This window comes from Filicampus tigris, chromosome 19, assembly GCF_054856515.1.
Source record: "Filicampus tigris isolate MCC_2025a chromosome 19, RoL_Ftig_1.0, whole genome shotgun sequence".
NCBI classification, from domain to species: Eukaryota; Metazoa; Chordata; class Actinopteri; order Syngnathiformes; family Syngnathidae; genus Filicampus; species Filicampus tigris.
In genome coordinates, this window is record NC_141235.1 from 9,875,452 (window position 1) to 9,897,244 (window position 21,793).

The following is a 21,793-nucleotide window of genomic DNA, read 5'->3' on the forward strand; positions in this document are numbered from 1 at the left end:
GTGCTCTAACTGCTCTGGATAGTCCGTCATGAATGACATTGGTCGCGATATGCACTTTGCTTTTATTTACGCTCTTTCATTAAAAGCAAAAGTGAAACAGAAACAGTGAAACAAAATGGAGAAAAGCGAGGAAAAAATCGCTCACAAAAAATTACACTACTTTCAGAGTAACGGTGAGTTCAGAATTTCGTTTCATTTGTTGCCATGCTGGTCCGTCGAAATATGTTTACGTGAAACTGGACCGTGATGCAAAAAATTTGTTGTGGATCACTGTGCTGGGCTGAAAAAAATGCCAGCGATATCATCAATCAACAACACTTGACGACAAGAAATATTTTATTGTTTAATCCCTAGCTCACGCCGGTAAGAAAAAATCTGACTGACTATCAAACAAGATGTTTCCAATGGCTTTGCTAACATTGCAAACTGACAAAGAAAATAAAAGTAAATAAATAAAGTAAAGTAAATTAGCCAATGATAACTGCAGAAATTCGTTTTTGACTGCTGACCTGTGAACAATTCAATCTCACCATATTGTGTGGTTAAAGCCAGGGCCAAATTTCACAGTTCAATTTGCGGGCAACGTTATCGAAAATGTGACGTTAATTCATCACTGCCAGACATTTTCAGACCCGCTCTTACCCTAACGTTTGAAAAAAAATTGAAAAAAATATAAATAAATTCCTGGGATTGAATGGCTGGACTGTGAAAAGACAAATAAATTTGTCTTTGGCAGTGAATGAGTTAAACACCGCTCTTATATAATATGTATGTACACTGGGCAAATAAATAAAAGGCAACTGGGCGCTGTACGGTTTGCAAGTTCTTTTGAATTCCTGACAAAAGCATTTGTTATCTTAGGTGCTGTCATCGGTGTTGTTCACCGCCTTTTGGAACTCAAATCTCTGATTCTGATTCCTCTTCATTGGCCACGCATGTGAAATACACAACTGGTTTATCTCAGCGAGTTAGAGTCACACGAGTACTTTTGTAAAAAGACACCATATCCAATTATACATTTGGAACATGACACATAAATGTACAAAGTACAGAGAGTTATTGTGCAATACAGCATCAGCACTGATCTAAATGAAATGAATCGCTCATACGAAAGAGTGACAAAGTCACAATAATGAATGCAACGATTATGGCACTGCGGAGATTGTTGTCGGTGAAGAGAATTGGACTCACCACTCCCTGAAAAAGTGGGGTTGGGTGTGGTGAGTCCAAAAGAATTGGACTCACCCCACCCAGGAGACCGCCTACATGTCATTCTGACATCCAAAGAGCCGCGTTGTGGCACATGATCAATGTAAAAAAATATGTGTTCATTGTTCTGATTAATTCCAGAATTTGACAGCCCACCCAATAACAACATGTGTTCAAAAAATACTTATCTAATCATTAATATGCACAATTACTTCTGCTCTGCATCATATTCAGGTCTGCTCATTTGACTGCCCTTCCTGGATCATTTTGCATGTGGGGAGATGTAAATATTAGTGTCTGAGACCTCCTATTTGCCAGCAGTCTTCTAATGTAATGGAGTATAAATACTTTCTTACTATCCTTAAGTAGAAATGTTACTTTGTTTTGCTATTTATATATCTGCACATTCTTCACTTTTACTTGACTACATCTCCTCAATAAAATGTAAACTTAGCGCCTTTCCTCACCCTCTAACATCCGGACTTTATCCTCTTTTACTGCCGTTTCTCTTCCTTTTGTGAGCTGTGGGCTTGTGAAGCCCTTTGAGACTTTTTTGGTGATAAAGATATACACGAATAAACTTGATTCTGATACGTTTCTCCTAACCATATGTGTGACTACAAAATTCAATTCAAAGAAATTGTTGATGTAACGCCTGAACCCAGGAACACAAAATTAAAGCATAGTTTTGCCTATCATGATATGATAGGGATACCAGTAGGGAATTTCAGGAAAAACATTTAAAACCGACACAGGTAATCCAGGAAGTGTTTTTCTCTCTCTCTCTCTCTCTCTCTCTCTCTCTTTCAAATTTAATGCTCAAAAAAAAGGTTGGTAAACAGTCCTATAGTGGGGTTATGAGCAAAGTATAGGTTGACCTCATCTCTCTCTGCATTCCCGTTTGTGGTCAGCAGAGGGCAGTGTTGAATGATGGCCAGGCTAGCGTCATTCATTAGCCGACATGCAGCTCTTTTACAACGATACACCTCAAAAGAAAACAAAATCAATTAAAATACAATTAAAATAAATATAAACATGATCAAAATTGTAAGCACTGTTACCTGTACAAATGTCATGTTAAAGCAAAAAATAAATCGCAGATTAAGACAGTAGCGTGAGTTGCATGCACTAGCGACCAGTGTAAATTTAGTTGTAGCCATGCAACCTGTAGTCCTGGTTACATCGGCCTGAAAATGAGTCTTATTGGCCTATAATTGTGTCACGGTGGTACTTTCTCATATTCCTGTCAGTGAAAAAATGTCTGCGTGTCGAGCACATTTTTTTTAAACATCAGCGTGTGTCACTTTGTAAACATTTAAGCCAATAATTGGGAGATGCCTTGTGCTGCCAAGGTGATGTAAACATTTAATCCAATAATTGGAGATGTTTTGTGCTGCCAAGGTGATATTTGCAACGTCCAGCCATAATATTAGGTACACCTACATATTTTAGTGCAGGGGCCTGTTCTAAAAATATCTCAGTTAGTCAGTATTAGAGGCTATAGTGAAAATAGGACATTGTGATTCCCTAGTTAATCTAGCAGAAAAGCAGTGATTGTATGAGAGCAGTGATTGTTTGAAAACGTAAACGCTAACAGATTTTTCAACCTTGTTACATTATTGGTGATAAGTTTGATAACTATTAATAAACGTAAAATTTATTTCCCCCCAAAAATCTCTGGTTTCACTTTACAGGGTCTTTAGCTAAAGACCTATCTGACGGTGTCAATCAAAAGTGAGCAATAATATCTTTGTAAAGGCACATTTTATTGGTCCTTTTAAGATAATCTTATCTTGGTTTTCTCAGTTGGACACTCAACAGTCATTTTACACAGTACATTTTCAGGTTCGGCCTGTATTCGGTTTTAGTCACGCAAAGTTGTCGTTTATCTGTAATGTATTATGTCTTGACTAAAGTTTTTGTAATCTGTGTGTGTGTATGCATCTGTAGGTGCGTGTGTGTGTGCGTCCATACCTGTTGACTCATTATCAAGCATTCAGCCTGATGAAAGGAACAAGAATGTCAGAAGAAGAAAGAAGAGAAAACAAGACATTGCGTCGCTGCCTGGCATGCGAGATCAAGATAGCAAGGGCAAACAGTCGAGCGAAACACAAGTGCCACTTGAAACTGCTCTGAGGTGCGTGCCTTCAAATTTGAGTGGAACAAGTGAAAGCAAAACTGTCGCACTGCACACACCCCAAAGCAAACCATTCGCTTCGACTAATTGGAGTTGTAAAGATGATGAGTGTTTATGTACAGCATTGAACCCTTTCATGCAAAGTGGTCACTACAATGGGCAGCTATTTAAAAGTTGCTTTCGCCTATATTTATTAATCTAAAAAATATATACTTATATTTTGAATAATAACATTAAATCCTAATTAAAGCACGAAAGGGTTCAAAATATTTGTAAAAATTTAGATTAATTAAATTCAACCAAAAAACTTCAACCAAAAAAGATTAATTAAATTCAACCGGCTTCAAGATTTTTTTCATTCCCGGGTTTAAAGCGGGGCTTGACTGGTACATGGAGGAATGAGAAAATAATATATTATACAATATCAAATAAAATGCTCGGGCTATATGCGGATTTCTGACAGGCTATAACACCTCTTTGCCCCGCCATCCCTGTTTATAAAAGTAACTAAAACTAGCTACAATTATAGCGAAAATGTCCTTTGGTTGAATCTTTGTCGATTAATTTCACACATGAGCTTTTGGATTTTATTTTAAATGTATTCATTTCAATATTAGTGTACGGGTGTACAGAGGAAGGAAGGTCAAACAGTAGTTTGATAATCGTAGGTAACTTTATTCCACGATATTTTGTGACGTGTTTTTTAAATATTGCAGACTACAAGTACTCCATATATGAAAAAACTAATACTAAAACTAAACTAAAAGAAAAACATTTAAAAAAAATAAATAAATAAATAAATAAATAACCAAATAAAGAAAGTGCCAAACCTGCTTTAAAAACAGGAGTCAAAATGAAAAACCCAAAACATTTATAACGCTGTCCAGGAGTAATCCAATACAAAAGAGAATGTATCCCTTTTTTTTTTTATGGGGGGGGGGGGGGTGCGGTTGGCCCAAAAGTAACACCAGATACAAAGCAGTAGCAGTCTCGCAAGACTGTTTGCCCACATAAGCTCAGCGGGATTACGTTTTGTTCACGGCAACGCCGCACCAATGTAAAGTAGGCCCAAAACCTTGGCCGAACGCCACCGTGAATTTTAAGTGAGCGCTTTCTACACTTGACTTGTCCCTGCACATCTCCCTTCTTCTTCGCACTGCATCACTCCACCGGGGCACGTCCCCACATATCACGGGCCTCCTTTTTGGGTGGCCAGGGGACTATATTTCTTATTTCCCATGCGGCAGGTCGAGCCCACCCCCTGTCACCTAACACTTCTATATAAGACAGCAAGAGGGCCTGATGATAAGAAGCTGTTCTCAAGACAAGCGTGGCCATGCAGTGTAAAGTCCTCATCTACGTGGTCTTGTTGCACCTCATAAACAATGGTGAGTATTGTGTCCTCGCACAAAGGCTGCGTTGTTGCTTGATTACCGCACTGTGCTTGCACTCCGTTGAAATGACCAGGTAATATCTCAGATCATAAAATTAACTTTTACTGTTTCGGAGGCATGTTTGATGGTAATTCCTTGGCAATTGATTTTTTTTTTTTTTTTTTTCCGGGTGGCTATAAATGGTGTGATGAGTCTATTATGTGCTCATGTCCTGATCAGGTTTCACTTGCAATTGTTTGATGGTAATTCCTTGGCAATTGATTTTTTTTTTTTTTTTTTTTTTTTCCGGGTGGCTATAAATGGTGTGATGAGTCTTTTCTGTGCTCATGTTTCACTTGCGATTGACACCCAGTGTCACAATTGGATGTATTTTGGATTCATAACGGTTGGAAAGAGGAATGCGTAACGCACTGGAGTGTCACTATTTCAAGTTTGGGAAATGCACTTCATCTAAATCTGTATTGCGCTAATGCATATTGATATGCTGTAGTGGGGCTACAATGGTTTGGTTCATCTTGACGCTTCATGTTGAACTGCATCGTGCATTCGAGTAATCAAAAATCAACCTCGATGTGCTTTGATAGGAAAGAAAATATCTCACGGCATTTTGATTCATTTAATATTATATGTTTTCGTTAATAATATATTAACCGTATGTTCGTGTCATGGTTTAACTGTGAGAGTGTTACGTACGCATCGGCTATCTATCTGTCACAAAAGTCCAAGTGAGACAGTAGGGAAAATCATCAGGAGTTGAAAAAATATACATATTAAATATATAACGCAATTCTCTTTTTTTGTGTTGACTTTGGCGAGAAATTTCCACTCGGAGTGGCATGAAACAAAATGTATACGTTGACTCAGTTGTATCTCAACACACCGCTGTGAAAGTTGATTATAATGATTGTGCTGATGTCATATGACTGGCAAATTACTGTGTGTTTAGTGAGTCATAAAAGGATCACTTTCCTTCTCGACCTTCTCATGCCAAGTATTTGTGGACAAGCGCGGGCCTTTTAAAAGTTTAACAGCATTCGTCTTGGAAGTCTGAACTGTCACTTGGTTGTTGGCAAACAATTAGGTCACGGGATGTACAAACTTTTCCACTGCACGCTTTTATGTTTGCTGACAGGTATTTATTGTGCTGGTTACTAATTAAGCTCATCGCCGGGAAGGCTTAACCGGACGGCTTTATATTCACTCAAGAATGGGTACTCAAAAGCCAGGATCAAAAGAAAGAACTTGGAAATTCGAAGAAATTACGAAATGGCAATTCAGGCTCTTGCTGTGTTTAAGTAGCACGCCCTCGAAGATGTTTTCTGCATTATGTTTTTGTTTAGATTTATTCACCAGCCACTTCACCGGGCACACCTACAGTATGTCCTTAACAATGTCAGTGTCAGAAAAGTCTTCATTTATCTTCTTTCTTTGCTTTTTCCCGATATTTACCCCGAATGTCCTTTGTCTTTGAACAGTGTCCTCGGCTGACATGCAAGCCAGACCGAATACGAATTCCAGCCTCCCTTGCAACGTCACCCTGAAGTTGAACGAAGCGGACGAGGCGCTGGTGGAAGTCACCTGGGTGAGCAACGGCTCAGGCGTCGCCTCGTTCAAGAATGCCACCGCGTGGATAAAAGATGGCTTCTCTTGGACCACGGGCCGTTTCCTCAATGGAGACTTTTCAGTCACCGTCCTCGGTGTCGGCCTGAGACTGCAGGGGGTGTATGAATGCACAGTTCGCTACAACTCCACAATGCTGCACTCAAGCGTGGTTACGCTCAGCATCATCGGTATGAAACAGTGCCACTGTAGAACCCCTGTTCAAACGACGGGTTTTTTCTCATATGAAGAATGAGAGCAACAGCATTGGAGGTTTCTCATTGTTCGAAGGCATCAGTCTGAAAAAGGGTACAAAATAATTCTCAAGGGCAAAATTGATGAAAAGACGTGAAGAAAACGGGTCAGGGTGGCTGCCAAGAGGCTGACATTAAAATTGAAGGAGCTGCAGGAATTTCTGGCAAGTACTGGCTCTCTGGGCTAGCATTGCTAATTGCTTGGGTAGGGTACCTAAGTCTTATCTTGCAAAGAAAAGCATCCAAGCCCGGCTACATTTTGCATAAACACACATGAATTGTGTTATAATTCGATGAAACCAAGGTTAAACCTTTTAGTCATAATTTGAAAGCCCAACACCGCTCATGTTTTTTTTTTTTCCCACCTGAAATTGGTGCTTTAAAAAAAACATGATAGCCTACTAGAACATCTGAAAGTGTTTTGCATTCGAAGAAGAAAAACATTTTGAAATGATTTATTTTGATGTAATTTATTTATATGGGGAAAAAAACTGTCATTTAAACAGGGGTGTGTAGACTTTCTATAATCCATTGTGCCTTGTTACGACCACCCAATGATTGGAAATGCATGCAAATTGCTCTCCTGTAATCAAACTAACCCCAAGTGTTATAACTGGCTATTAAAGACCACAACGGAAAGTAATCGCACCATAACAGATCTCAAATTTTCCGTTGAGTGAACTAACTGTAAACTAGTTCCGATGCTTTCCTTCCCCTCCGAAGCCCCCCCATCTGTGTCAGTACCTCAACAATGGATGGAGTTGGGGGCAGAGGGCCAGCTGGAATGCATCGCCGATGGCTTCTACCCTCCGCCTGTGGCGTTCACCTGGACCAGAGACGGCCAAGTCATTCAGTCGGGCGCGCAGCTTGAGGGCGAGAAGACCCCCAGCGGCTTCTACAGAGCTGCGGCCAACCTCACCTACTACCCAACTCGATGGGACCAGAACACGACTTTTGGCTGCAACGTGAACCACAATGGCACTAAGCAAGAGCTCAAGTTTCAACTCAACATCACCTGTGAGTGCAGTTTTTGGAATCCTGGACAACACATTAAGCAAAACGGGGTCTTAAGTTGAATTTAATGGCAGTTGACTTTTTAGAGCTGCATCTATTTAACAGGATTAACCGAGTTTTTCTTTCATCTTCAGCAGTCTGTTTATTAAACTTGACAATAATTTGTGGGAAACTTCCAAAACATGCAGGAAAAGGAGTTTGAAACCCTTGCGCTAGACGAAGCAGAATTTATTTTTCACGGTTGCATTAGAAGTATTTGATTGACAGGTGAGCAGGGCGTGGTTTGATTTTTAAGGATCAAGCCAACTTTTTTTTTTTACTCATTAATGGGAAGTCAACCCAAACATATCTTTTTTTCAAGAATATGTTCTATGCAAGCCCACTAGTTGAAACACGGCATTCTGATAAATATTGCGTTTGGGGAATAAGAGTTAATCCACCCGTTTTTAGCCATCTCAGGGGGCGGCCATTTTGTCAATTTTGTCGACTGAAAATGACATCGAAGTTGCTCAGAGCTCAGATAACAACCAAACATGGCTCACCTGTTTTCTTAAACTGAGCCATGATTGGTCATTACCTGAGCAGCTGTGATGTCATTTTCAGTCGATATAAGTGACAAAATGGCCGCCCCCTGAGATGGCTAAAAACGGATGGATTAACTCATATTCCACAAACGCAATATTTATCAGAATGCCGTGTTTCAACCAGTGGGCCTGCTGGGAACATATTCTTGAAAAAAATATGTTTGGGTTGATTTCCCATCTTTAAAACAGTAAAAGACAAACGTGTCCATGTGCAAATGTACACTACAGTCTAGTAAATTTCCAATGTCATATTTGGTTCCCTTCCTATTCACTATTGAAAAATGTATTGTGCAATATGATATACTGTTACAGTATGTGACATTAGAATGGAATAGTGACAATAATGCCGCGATTTGAACCGCAAAGGTACTCGTAATAAAGGCCGCTAAATGTGAAATCAAACATTCGTTTTTTTTATTCTCATCAATGATGACCAAATCCCCTGTGCCCCCTCAGACACCCCCGCTGTCAGACTCTCAGCCGTCCCCTCGCCTTCCTCCGACAGTCCTCTCACCCTCTCCTGCCACCTGGAGAGCTTCTACCCGGAGGAGATGTCCGTCTCCTGGCTGCAAAACGGCACCGCCCTCGCCAATCCGCCCGGCACCGAGCAGAATCCGGATGGGACCTTCCGAACCACGCGCTACTTTACGCTGAGTCACGAGCAACGGTGGAGAGGCGGTGAGGTGGAGTGCGCAGTCAACCAGCCCGGGGTGGTGCAGCCGGCCCGAGCTTCCGCCTTTCTGGAAGAACTGGATCCCCAAGGTGACACTTTGTATTGTGCGTCCTGCGCCATCCCTTCATAGAAAAGCGCACACCTTTCAGAAGTTCACAATGCGTATAATATTTACAGTATGAAAACTAGGCTATGGGTCAGTACAGTACGTATGAAATTGAAACTACTGTAGAGTGGCAGCTTTAGATGCAGAGTTTATTTACAGTATGTGACAGTATAATAGTTTATAGTAGCACATTTATAATACATGAATTCAACGCAATCCGGCACGTCTTTATTCCTGTAAGCGTCCAGCAAAACAGTGCTTTTATCTCATCTCATCTCACGTTCACAATGAGGGTATCTTATCATGAAATGGACTCGTTTGTTTGTCTTTTCACACCTGAAGTAGCAGAAGAATATTTGTCCATCTTATTGCCCGTACTTCCTCAGATGAGGCACCAGTGCTCACCAAATCTGCGAAGGCATCCGTGGCAATGATGTGTATCTCCCTGGTGCTCGTCTTCCTGTTGTGCTTCGGCTTTTCCTGGAGGCGAAGAGATGGTGAGGGAGGCCTTCGTTTGGATGTATGATGTGAATCAGATTTTGAAAAATGGGTTTTAATTTCCGCGCCTTTATTCAAAAACGTGGCATTATTTCAAATAGGCATAAATTATGATTCAGCACGTGTTGTTGTTTTTTTTTGTTAGGTTTTTTTTTCTACATCTTTTTCCACCATTAACGGGCTCCCATTTGTAACACTTCATTTTTTTATGACACATCTTCAAAACCTTTTTTTTTTTTTTCAATTTTGAGAAATCATTTCGAAATAAAAAGTTTGTTATCTTTTAACATTCAATCCTTTTATATTTCTTTTTTTTTTTTAAACTGACATCTTTCAAAACTATTGTCACAACCCACTGATGCAGGCCATGTTAATATATATTATTAGAAAACACAATTGGCCAATATGAAACCCAAGAGTTCACTCAACTGTCGTATGTCATGTCTCCTTTTTCTCCGCTGTCAATCAGAGAAGCAGAAGTCTCTGGCGGTGTCGGGAATCATTCTCCCTCCTCGCATCGTTGTGGGTCAAAAGGGCAGGGTGAGCGTGAGCATTGAAGGCAGGAGGGTGGACCGAGTCCAAACCACGTGGTTCCTCAATGACGAGCCCATCTCCGACACCTCCCTCACAGGTAGGAAAGTCACGCAAGGGGGATTAAATGTTTGTATTCTGTGAATGCGGAACAACATCCAGATCAGCAACAGATCTTCATCGTACTACACACTGAAATACTTTTTGGTCTTTCCAGCCCTTCCAGATTTCACAACTGATTCAGAGTATTCAAGCTTCCAAATATTCACCAAATTCAGGACTTCCGAGTCAACAATTTTCACAGTTTTCCTAAAATTCAACACTTGCAAAAAAAAAATAAAACAAATGACGAGTAATAGTCAAAAAACGATCTTATGCCATTCTATTCTTCTAAAGCTTCTAAATATTCACAAAATTCATTACATTCAAAGTGCCTTCCTTCCCATTCTAAAAACCCAGCTTTCCTAAATTAAGACGTATTTTACTTGTTGACCCCCTCTTTCCACATTGTTCGATTGATTCAATTTCTCCCAACTTGAAAACCGTTTAGCTCACTGAGTACACATTTGATATTATTTATCGCATTGCCCAAATTCCCACGTTCACAATAAAACTGACAAATGAAGAGATATTTCCACATGCTGATCTCCTCCTTACACATTTCGCACCTGATCCAAACCATTCCAACTTCGAATCTCAAATGATACAATCCAACAATTCCACAGACTTTCAGTCCAGCGTCAGCACTTCAGCATTCACATTGTGACTGTTGTGAATTTCGCACACAATTCCTACAAATCTTGCGTCTCTATACACGCTATACACATCATCCACTTCACACAATTGCCTCCCTCGAATAAACACCTCTTTTCTGTCATCAGGGGAAAAAAAAACAGGTATTAAGTGTAAGCAATTCAATTCATAGGCACTATTATTTCCAACCGCTGAGGTCTTCTGAAATGTGTTGCTAATCAAAACAACTGCGACGAAGCAGTGGTTCCCTGCTCTTCACCATGCATACCCCCACCCACACTCTCTACTCCAACTACATCGGGTCGATGGTCTTTTGAATTGAAGTTTTGTATTGCTTAACATCATTGACTGACATGCTACATGCTCTCTTGCTATTCACCTTCATTCTGCTAACCATGTCCAATTGTAGGGACGTCCAGAGCAAACTTTAACTGCCTCTATAACCCCCTAACCACCATCCATCTGCCCTACGGCCTAACTCTCACTTCCCCAGCGCCGGAGAAAGGCCCTTTGCTGCCCTCCAGAGGAGAGATGGGTTACTACAAGCTGCATTCCCAGGGCCCTCTGCACTCAACAGGGAGTGGAGTCCAGCAGCTCGTCTCGTCGCTGACATTCATCCCGCAGATCTCCATCCACAAGGGGGCCGTGTTTAAGTGTCAGGTGTCCTACGCAGGCAAAGACAAGATTGTGATGGAGAGAGCGTCAGAGAGGTTCACAGTTTTATGTAAGGAGTTTGTATTCCTTGGTGTGGAAATGCTGAGAGTTGCAAATGTCGGGTTTTTTTTTCCCCCTCCCTCCCACAAATCCAGATTGCGATGCTATGCTGTCATGTAGTCCTCAAGACTGTAGTCTAAAAGTTTTCTTTGGAATCTCAGCTCAGTGACATTACTATGCTCCCAATCATTTTATTTTATTTTTTTTTCCTGAAGCTGCACCAGACGTCTCCGAAATTCAGCTAGCAGAAACTCCAAACGACTCAGGTGAGGCAGATGATTAACAAAATGTATTCATGGAGCCCCCGTGATCGACTGGCAATGCCATAATAATTCCACGCATGCACATTACCAATTCAAATTTGGTGTGCTTATTTTATTTTCAGAAAAGAGAACATTAATCTTAAATACAGTCTAGATGCTGGGCTACACAAGGTCTATCATGTTCTTTAATTCCACCTACCAAGTATTTACAGTAAGAAGTAATCCCGTGCTAACATTTACACATATTGGATTAATTTAGCTGTTTCTTCCTATACTTCGTTACTACGTCCTTCTGTTACGATGTGGGTCAAATTGACCCATAGTCTTGGTTTAAAATTCTGGGAAAAATATTTTTTAAAGTGTGAAAATAAATAAATAAATAAATAAGTAGGATTGCCATGTTTTTTCTTTTCTTTCAAAATTTACATATTTTACATTGTCATTTGTATTTTATGTATTAACTGACACAATGTTATTATTAGTAAAATAAACAATTACATACTGTATACAGTATATCATATGGCCCGGTCCATTTGTCAGTTAATAAAAAATGTGGCCCTTACTGTAAATCCAAGAAACTGCTTTCGGCAGTGTTAATGAGGTAACAATCATAATGATTATAAAATAAGGGCTTATCTTTTAAAAATAAGGACACTTGTGAGGAACGCTCAAACTTGAACTGTTTTGTATGGATCTTACCACTGTTTAAATTTAAAAAAATGTTCCTAAATTTCGATTTCAAATGCAATTCCTGTTTTCCAGAGGTCATCAGCATGACCGTGCGAGCGTCCCATTTCCACCCGGACGTCATCACCTTTCGCTGGTTCTGCCAGGGGGGAGAGCTGAGCCCGGTTGCTTCCCAGGCCTCGACCTCCCCCCGACCCAATTCCGAGGGCTTCTTTTCGGCCTCCAGCCAGTGCAAACTGCCCCGGACTGAATTGGAACAGGGAAGCACCAGAGTGTGGGTCAGCGTCCATCACATCGCCCTCAAGCAGCCGGTCACTCGGGAGACCAGAGGTCAGAGAGGATCGGTGTTAAAACAAAAATATTACCAGCAGAGGTGGGAGTTAGTCACACATGTGCAAGTCCTAAGTCACAAGTCTTAACCTTCTGGTTTCTGCAGAAAAAAATCAGGCAAGTGTAGTCCAGTCGCCACTAAATTTCAAGCAAGTCGAGGCAATTCATTACTTGGGTCAAGCAAGTCATTAGCCAAGTCCTAAAATTGGGTACTTACTCAAGTCAAGTCATGTGACTTGTTGTCCACTTCTGATGAACACGTCCCACTTTCTCCACCACAGGCTTCATCAAGCAGCCACGCGTGTCTGACGTCTCGTCCGCCACCTCAGCACCCGACCAGATGTTGACCCTGGGGTGTGAGATCACCGATTTCTACCCGCCCGACGTTACGGTCACTTGGCTGAAGGTGAGAGGGGGCGAGCGAGATGACAGCGAGGACGAGGTGATGGAGGGTGGCGAGCTGTGGGGCCCCGTGGAGATTCACCCCAGACTCTACAGGACCACGGCCACTTTGAGGACCGCCAACAACCGTGAGAAAAGACAGCGAGGGGGAGGGATTAAATGCAGAGTCGAGCACCTTTCCCTACAAGAACCCATTGAGAGACTTTGGAGAAATGTTGACGTTGGTAAGAATGAATCACTCGCTCTTTGCTTTTTCTTTGTACTTTTATTTATTGAAGGAGGGCCAATGACATTGTGATTACCAACAATTTGTTGACACAGTATTCCTATCACTCTTATTTGATTCTATGGCAAGTTTTTTTGTGCGTATGTGTGTGAAGATCGTATATTTCAATTCGCTAGGATTTATCACATAGTTATGTGAAGCAAGAGTACTTTAGATTACACAGAAATCAAACTGTAGTTTTTGAAGTGCTTGATCAACTAATCCATGTCGAGATGGATTGAACTGTTTTCGATACCGACATTGAAATCAATTATATATTAGGAAAATAACAATTGGTCCTAAAATAGACCCTTGTCTCAGCATATTTTTGTATTTTCCGTAATGCCATAAAATGCCACAAGATGGTGCCAAAGCACAGCTATGATTAAAGTAGTAAAGGTGTCAAGATAGTAAAATGACCTGACACAGTTCAACTGTTTATAACGGCGTTTCCAAAGCATTTTTTTAATAGATCAGGAGATTATCTAAATAATTTATTTTCAGATGTATTGTTGTAAGATGAGTTTGAAATTATATTTTGTGATGTATATACCATGTAAAACTATTAAAATAGGCAATTATAAACCTTATTTAGTGGGTATCAACTATCACTATAATTTAAATAGTAACCCCCTGTTGAATTTTACATTTAAATCGCTGCAGACTTCATTATAAAACACATGCTTAAAAGAAACCGGTCATCCCTCTTGGACTTGAGTGGCAAAACTTTTCATTGACTTTAGCGCATTGTGTTCCACGCTCAGTTGCTCCCAGCATCCCTTCATCCATTTCGGTGTGTTGGAGCAGCGAAGGAGTGGGCGTATTCTCTCTCCTGTTGAAGGGGGGTCACCCTAAGGTCAAGTTACTGTGGTCGGCGGGCGGGACCACCTTCTCGCCGCTCGAGTCCAATGAGACAGAGGAAATCGGAGATGACGGGCAGAGGGAGCTGAAAAGTGTGTGTGCCCTCGAAAGGTCCACACAAGCGCCCGGGCGGAGTGACAAAGGGAGGAACGCACGGGGAATAAGTAACTATACATCCATATATCCAATGACACACCTAATGTAGTGTCCAGTCTATCCGATCTTATCTTGATGTTTCCATTCCAGAACGCAAACCAGCTGTCACATACCCGGACACCGAAGGGATAGCGTACATTGACGAGAAAGTGGACGGAGAGAACAACAACAACAACGAGGAAAAATACGAGGAAACCAAGTCATCCGATGGGGACGAGGGCAGTGACGACGGCGATGATGATGAACGAGAGGAAGACTCCGGAGCGTTATATATCAACAGAGTTAATTTGACGAAGGGGGGCAAGGAAAGCGAGAGAGCTCGCCTGAGAGTTATTGTGGAGCTCACACACCCTGCACTCAAAATTCCCGTTTACAGAAGCTGGACAGGTAAAACACAGGCCCACGGTTTTGTCATAGGTGTTTATTGCTCTATTAAGGAAATAACGTCACTATAATAGAGGTGTTCATATTTTCTTCACTTCATCCTGTTTTTCAGAGCCCAATGAGGAAATATCTTCCATGTGAAAATCCTGACAGTTACAAGACGCATTTTCCGATTCAATATTTGGTACACTTTGTAGTAAGTAATATTTAGTGTCTAGTTTTTGTATTTGTCATTGAGAAAGGTGTTTGATTCCAGTAGTTTAGTTGTTTATTTATTATGGTGTTTCTTTCAGCTGCTTGATTATTTGCAAATGTCTGTATTTTTGTACAAATATATTTTACAAAAAAAAAAAATCCCATGATCTGAATTACTATCAAATTCAGCAAATAAAATCTGAATTCAATTTGGGTTGGAAATAAGTCTACTGCTGTTTTCTGTTGTATTTTGGAGAAGAAGTGGAAATGAGTCACCATGCTAAACTGATGTCAGTCAACGAGTTACTTCCCATTTCAAATTAAACTTCTCATTTTATGTATTTATATTATTCGGACGCATCACCACAGCATAGTCATTTCACAGCAGGCAAAACACAGGATGTTGTTTGAAGTTCCTCTTGCCCAAGGGGTGGCTGTGCAATGTTTATAGTTACAAGGATGTGGTTATGTGATCAGTGTTCTCTAGAAACTGAACAAACTCACCAGCCACTACATTAGGTATGCCCTGGAAACCCCGCCTATTCACATTGCTTATTTTTTTTTATTTTTTTGTTTGTTTGTTTTCATGGCAAAATACTGTCAACAGTTATTGGTAAGCATTTGAAATGGTATGAACCTTTTTTCAAGTGTTTTGTTTTGGGATCATATTAGATTATAGTTATGGTTTATATTATGATGAGATACCAAGTTATAATTGACACATATATATATTTTTTTAATTCATGTTTGCATACACCCATGATGATGACCTACCCATATACTATCCATTTAAAAAATTAACTGTGAGCTGTCAATTAAAAAAAAAAAAATTGTGCACTTCATTATTGCAATTATTCATGGATAGATTAGAAATAGTGTCAAGTTTTAATGCACCACATAAAATGGTGGCTTTGGCCCACAAGCCTTGCGTTTGACACCCTGCCAAGCACTAGCCAATTATAATAAAATGAATCCTTTCAATTAAATAGTAATCTTTCATTTTTTCTTTCACTTTTAAGGCGTTGACTCTTATTTAAAAGTCTTTGGCGATTAAGAGAAAATACGAATATCAAATATTTTCTCCTTCTCAGCTGTGTTTAATCACGCTCCTCATTTACCGGAAGAGTTTGTATTATGAGGAACTCTGAAGCCATGCTGATAAGAACAAACATTTTGTCGCCGTTTCAGGCGGATGCGAACATCTGGCCAGGCAGGAGAATATTTCTGCTTTTATTACGACTCATTGAAATAAGCAAAAACAGTTTCATTTTATTGAAAGCGTCGTTTTCGGCTATGGACCCAGACAGAGGCGGGGGGACGCTGTGGAATGTTTTGGTGAGCGGCGAATTTGCATTGTGTGTTTGCTTGGATTTTGATCACCGTAGCGTCAGTTGAAATGATGTTTTATTGATGGTCAAAGGTTTTTATCTCTTATTACTCCAACATAGAGAGAAAATAAAAACAAAAACAAATAAACAAAAAAAAACTATTTTAGCATTTAGCTCCATAATATCATAAATTATCAATACACTCTATCAAAAGCATAAATGTATACACATACAAACTTTTTCATCTTAATGCTACTTCCATAATTCATCTTTAAACCATAATAATCTGTTTTTTGTGTAACGTTAGTTTACCGTCAAGTCACCCGTTTTAGTTTTTACATACCGACCGAATGCAACTTGCGCCTCCACAGGAAGTGTCAAAATAAAATGCACAGATTAGTAACGCAGCTAATAAAACGCTTTCTATTTTCAGTTACATTTACTTACTTCGCTAAGTTTTTACTTTGATGTGCTCATTGTAGATTCGTTTTAGACACCTTTTGCCTATCTTTGCGTGATGACGTCCGTGCTCGTGCGTGTGCGTGTGACATTTGTGCGTCACAGCGATTGGTGCAGGTGCTGACTGTCATCCATGCACACGAACGTCACTGTGCGTTGAAAAATATTACTACTTCTTTTCTCATTTTTTCCTCCCCACTATCTTCTACTCCACACCATCGCCGTTTGTTTCCGGATTTAAACGCAAATGTCCAATATATGCGGCAAACACTTGTCGGTTCTTAAATACGGGACCGTTTCCACAAGGCCAAAGGTGAGATTTAATAGAGACGCAATGATGTCATCATGGCGTCACTGCGAGGTCTAAGCATATACAAAACGTCCGTTTAGAGCAAGGGTGGGCAATTTTGCAAAGGGGCCACATGAGAAACTAGAACGCTTGCCAAGGGCCAGGCCAACATGCTAATCTCAACTTTGTCTTGAATTTAGAAAAAGCGTATCGTCTTGTTTCAATAAATCGCTTCATGTGGAAATATAGTGTGCAGTTAGATTTGCAAAATACAAAACAATTACAAGTGGTTGTTAAAATTCAATCTCTGCCCTTTGAAAATTATATTAATTTTGGGCACCAACAACCAAATCATATTAGCCACTACTAGTCAGGACTCCAAAATAGCTTTGTAGGAAGTATATTATTGACAGTGATAAATAATGATGCATTGATGACTTAGAATGCACTCAATACGTACAGTATATGAAACTGTAGCTTTGCGTACAGTATTGTTAGGCCATATTCTTGGCCCTTTTCCGTCCACTGTGCAGGAAATAGAAAATGTTGCTAATATTAGGACCATTGTTGGCATTTTTGTTTGTCTCGTAAAAAAAAGAAATCGTCACAAAATAAAGATAAAAACGGAGTGACCAAATATAGCGAAAAAGTTGCTAAATTGGCAACGCTGCAGACACACGTCATAGCTCTTGCTCGCTACCTCGGTTGTGCTAGCGTCCACACGCGTGCACATAAAATGAAAGCATATAACTTTTAAAATTAGAGCACTGCATATTTTATGTCTTAATTTGTGTTCATGGTCACTGTGAGGGCCGGTCAGAGATGATTGGGCGTGGGCCGTAATTTGCCCAGGGCTGGTTTAGAATATTGCTCACTCATGGCCATGAGGTGGCGTATTTGTATGCTATCTGTGGGAATGCTCTGTTTTTTTTCCCCATAATTTGTAGTTCTGAGATTATAAAAAGATAAAATGCTGTGTGAGTAAGTGAAACTGCACTGCGAGTAATTGACCTACCTTCTAAAAATGTTTAATTGTGGAAATATGTCACAAATTATGATCCCAAAACGGTTTACTGTATTTCAAAACTGTTTACTGCATTTCAAACTTTACTTACATTAGCCGTTACAAATAAATGGCTGTTACAGATGTTTTTTTTTTTTATATGACTATAAGACTCCCTGTCAACAACCCAGGCTAAACTTAGCTCCTCCCTGTCCCCTACATACAAAGATCTTACTCTCTGAATCTATGTATCACTTCAGTCATCTTTAAGTCATTCATTTTTAAACTTAATGCAAGATGAAGTCATGTGGAAGTGTTTGGCTATTGTTTTTGGGGTTGTGTTTATACTTTGAAATATTAACATAGGCAATTGGAAAGAGTTTTAGGAGTGGCGTCAACTTTTATGATAACCTATAATCAGTATAGTTCATTGACACTATTCATGCATAAATATGAAATCATTAACTCTGTTGCGAACCGAAACAGCGACAGTACCCACAAAGCAACTAAAAACGTTCTCAAATGATTTAGTCTTACCATAAGTTGTAAGCGAGTTCTCTGCACACTTTTGATGATCTTGCTTCTTCAGCTGTAATTTTTGTTCCCGTAGACTTTGTGCGTCGAAGCAATGTGACTTACCTGTTCCTGTTAGAAAGAAAAAAGTATGAAATGAATATGATGATTCATTTGTTTTATCTGTGTGCCTGTTTGTCAGTACTATTTAGCCGGAGCTGTCAACAGATTCCTCAGGCCAGAACCTTTTAACGTCGTCAGTAATGATCCGCTCCAAGAATCCATCGCTGAAAGTGCTTCTGGTGGCGATGGTCTCACTACAGACGTCCGTAAGGATCAGTCTGACAAGGCGGCGTGTCAGCTGAATGCATCTCTGCCTGCTTTGGCCAGCGAACAAACCCAAAACACTGAAATCCAAGCACGTAAGCAATTGAACGATTCCGCAGAGGAATCTGTCGCAACATTTTGCAGCGTCACTCATTTAAGTCAAAGAGAAAAGACTACAGTGACCCTCGAAAACTCAAGCGGGCCAAAGACGCAGGACAAGACGAAAAACGCCGATGCTTTGTTACCGCTGGCCTCTGACGGAGCAAGAAATTGCCACACTGAAGATCAGCTCGAGGCTAGATCGCAGCCTGAAGAATATGAGGACGAGGATAACAATCAACCAGCAGATAAGATAAAAGAGCGGCTCGCCAAAATAACGACGGCCGACGTCAACAGAGAAGAAGATATCCAGGGTCATACAACCGAGATGCACACAAATGTCAACGGACAATCCGATGCAATGACGGGTGAATCAGAACAAGCGGGGGAAGTTGAGGAGGAGCTTTTTAGTGTAGATAACAATGGCAGATGTGAGGAAGAAGTAGCCTGCGCGGTGCCGGTAAAACCTGAGGCCAAGACGGCACAGGAAATCGGCACAGCCTTTCAAAATATGCCCTTAAGAGAATGTGATGTCGCACATCAGCGACATACTCCAACATGTGAGGAGCCACTTCCTGAATACAACAATGAAACTTTTCAAGATGGAAATAAAACACAGGAGTTCCTGGAACTGGAGAAATCGGAGGAAATGCAAGGACGCTTACAAGAAGAGGCGGAGGGCAACGAGCAGGAGAGCCTTCAAAACGGCAGCGGGGTCATGATCCTTGCCGGAGAAACCAAGGCTAGCTGCGCCAGTTGCAAGATGGGAGTCCGACCCCCAGAGCGGGAATCTGATGCACCTTGCAGGCTAACCGACGATGACGTGGACGAGCGCCAGGAGGAGATCGAAGTGGTTGAACGGGAACAACGTCTGCGCGCGTACGATGCAGCAGGAGATCACAGTGAGGCCAGAAGACAAATAGTCAGATTCTCCCGTGACAAAGAGTGGATGGCGGAGGCGGCGGGTGTGGAAAGCAACCTCGCTGGATCGTCACTGGCTAAAGGAGAGATGAAACCTGAAAGGTGCGCTGTAGAAGGTGCAAGGAATGATACAGACTCGGGGGAGGTCACAAAACACGGAACCGATGAAGTTGCGGCGAAGGTCGACGAGGGGTTAAAAGACACAAGAACCACCACGGAGGAAACCACGCTCAGCTCAGCCGCTCGCCATCAAGATGTGGGGATACGGACTCCTTCACCGGATGAGAACTTTGAGTGCAAACAAGACGAGCTATCAAACGAGCGCTACGACATGGAAAGCTTCACGGTAATATCATCACCCGAGTCAGATCAGTCCTTTGGCGAATCCCAGACGGCCGCTTGCACCGGGGAAGCGGCAAAAGCTAGCGCTGCTTTTAGCGTTGAGCAAGCCAATGATCAAGAGGTTCTCGAGATGAACTCACTGGAAATCCTAAAGTCGCATTCTGAGGCGTCACTGTCGAGGTATCCTGGCCAACCCTTAAAGATGAAGATCCCGCAATCGTTGGACAAGGTGGACAAGCCCCGGTGTGAAGTCGAGGTACGATTCCCTTCTTGTAGCTTCATCACTAATCGTGCTCCTAGCTTGAATGCTAGCCCCCCCCCCCCCCCCCCCCCCCCCCCCCCCCTCCAAAATATTTGACAAGTGTGTCTGGTGTACTCTCAATTATCACGAAATATGGAAATGGCACCGTTAATGTTTGACATACTGTAATTATGAGGCCGCAACATTTGAATCTTTAAATGATGTGAATCGTTCTTATTTTCATTGCAGGGGAGCAGCTTTGTGTTGAACTTTGCCCCTCAAAGGTCAAGAATCGCCGTGAAAAACCCTTGCGTGAGGCCACCGAAAGATCGGCGCTCCCTTCTCCTCAGGCCCTCAGTACTTCCTGTAAGCGCTCCACCACCGCCAGAATCCAAAATCCCTGTCGGTGTTCATGTGTTGGGAGGCTTGGGATTTGGAATCAAACTGCCGGGTAGGTTTCTTGCAGTCAATCAACACACAAACTGGATTGGTTTACGCGCTGTTGTTGGTAAATAATGTCACATTGTTGGTGTTTTTAGGGCTCGCTGCAGGGTTTCCGGTTGCAAAAAAGTTACCAACGATGGTAAGTGATAGTCAGCCTCAGTTTTGGGAGCATTGTCGTTGGTTTAAATGTTTGACGTTTAATCATTGATGGCTTAATACCAAAAGGAAGCAGAGTTGAAACCGGTGCCGGAGGCCGATGCCACCGAACAAGCTGAGGTGCCGCCTAAACCAAAATGGATGCCACCGAGACAAGCAGGGTGAATACAAAGTACTTTTATTTTATTGAAGGCTTACAAGTGGCAAATTATTGGTTACGTTTCTTGTTGTTTTTAGATTTGGAAATCCATTCATGTCAGAGCTCAAGACCAAATTGAAGAAAGCCACCAAAAACTGAGATGAACTGTTCATTTTTGTGAATATCTGGATATATTATGAATGTTTGTGTTTGTGCAAAGATGAATACAATAGCACAATTTAGTTGAAATTTTGTAATAAACTTAAGTCTAAAGCAACTGTTTGCTTTTTTCATGGATCATAAATGTCGTGTGAAGCCAAAAGTGTACACTTGTTCCAAGTTAGCGTTGAATGTAAATTTTATTGCAACTTTTTTTTTTTTTTGTTGTAGCCAAAATGCCCAAGACAAAAACGCCTTGAACAATGTTGGCTAATATGCGGCTTTGCCTCCTCGAGGCTCCGATACGCAGAGGAGGGTAGCCATCAAAGCAACGTAACTGAACGCTTATGAAAGACTACGCTTG

At 41.1% G+C, this 21,793-nt stretch overlaps 2 protein-coding genes and 1 long non-coding RNA gene across 5 annotated transcripts; 2 read left to right on the forward strand and 1 right to left on the reverse strand.

Moving 5' to 3' along the window:
• The first annotated feature begins 98 nt into the window (after positions 1-98).
• LOC147129405 (uncharacterized) lies at positions 99-15,810 on the forward strand. 3 transcript variants are annotated; one of them, XM_086016211.1, is made up of 15 exons: positions 99-173; positions 3,160-3,346; positions 4,594-4,734; positions 6,216-6,530; positions 7,317-7,610; positions 8,648-8,953; positions 9,357-9,467; positions 9,938-10,099; positions 11,162-11,476; positions 11,682-11,732; positions 12,492-12,746; positions 13,028-13,372; positions 14,178-14,438; positions 14,521-14,817; positions 14,927-15,810. In XM_086016211.1, the coding sequence occupies exons 3-15, from the start codon at positions 4,683-4,685 to the stop codon at positions 14,953-14,955; spliced, it is 2,793 nt and encodes a 930-aa protein (XP_085872337.1). In that variant the 5' UTR covers positions 99-173; positions 3,160-3,346; positions 4,594-4,682; the 3' UTR covers positions 14,956-15,810. The 3 variants fall into 3 exon arrangements, with proteins under 3 accessions (XP_085872337.1, XP_085872336.1, XP_085872338.1); XM_086016210.1 differs by lacking the exons at positions 99-173; positions 3,160-3,346 and having other exon boundaries at positions 4,353-4,734; XM_086016212.1 differs by lacking the exons at positions 99-173; positions 3,160-3,346 and having other exon boundaries at positions 4,353-4,734; positions 11,246-11,476.
• Positions 12,397-18,715, reverse strand: LOC147129406 (uncharacterized). The gene is made up of 3 exons (XR_015082489.1): positions 18,626-18,715; positions 12,964-13,255; positions 12,397-12,731 (listed from the first exon to the last, which is right to left on the reverse strand). It is a non-coding gene; the product is annotated as an uncharacterized LOC147129406 (long non-coding RNA).
• LOC147129407 (uncharacterized) lies at positions 16,103-21,547 on the forward strand. Its single transcript, XM_086016213.1, has 6 exons — positions 16,103-16,344; positions 18,804-20,546; positions 20,781-20,982; positions 21,071-21,114; positions 21,201-21,292; positions 21,369-21,547. The coding sequence occupies exons 1-6, from the start codon at positions 16,144-16,146 to the stop codon at positions 21,427-21,429; spliced, it is 2,343 nt and encodes a 780-aa protein (XP_085872339.1). The 5' UTR covers positions 16,103-16,143; the 3' UTR covers positions 21,430-21,547.
• Positions 21,548-21,793: the final 246 nt, after the last annotated feature.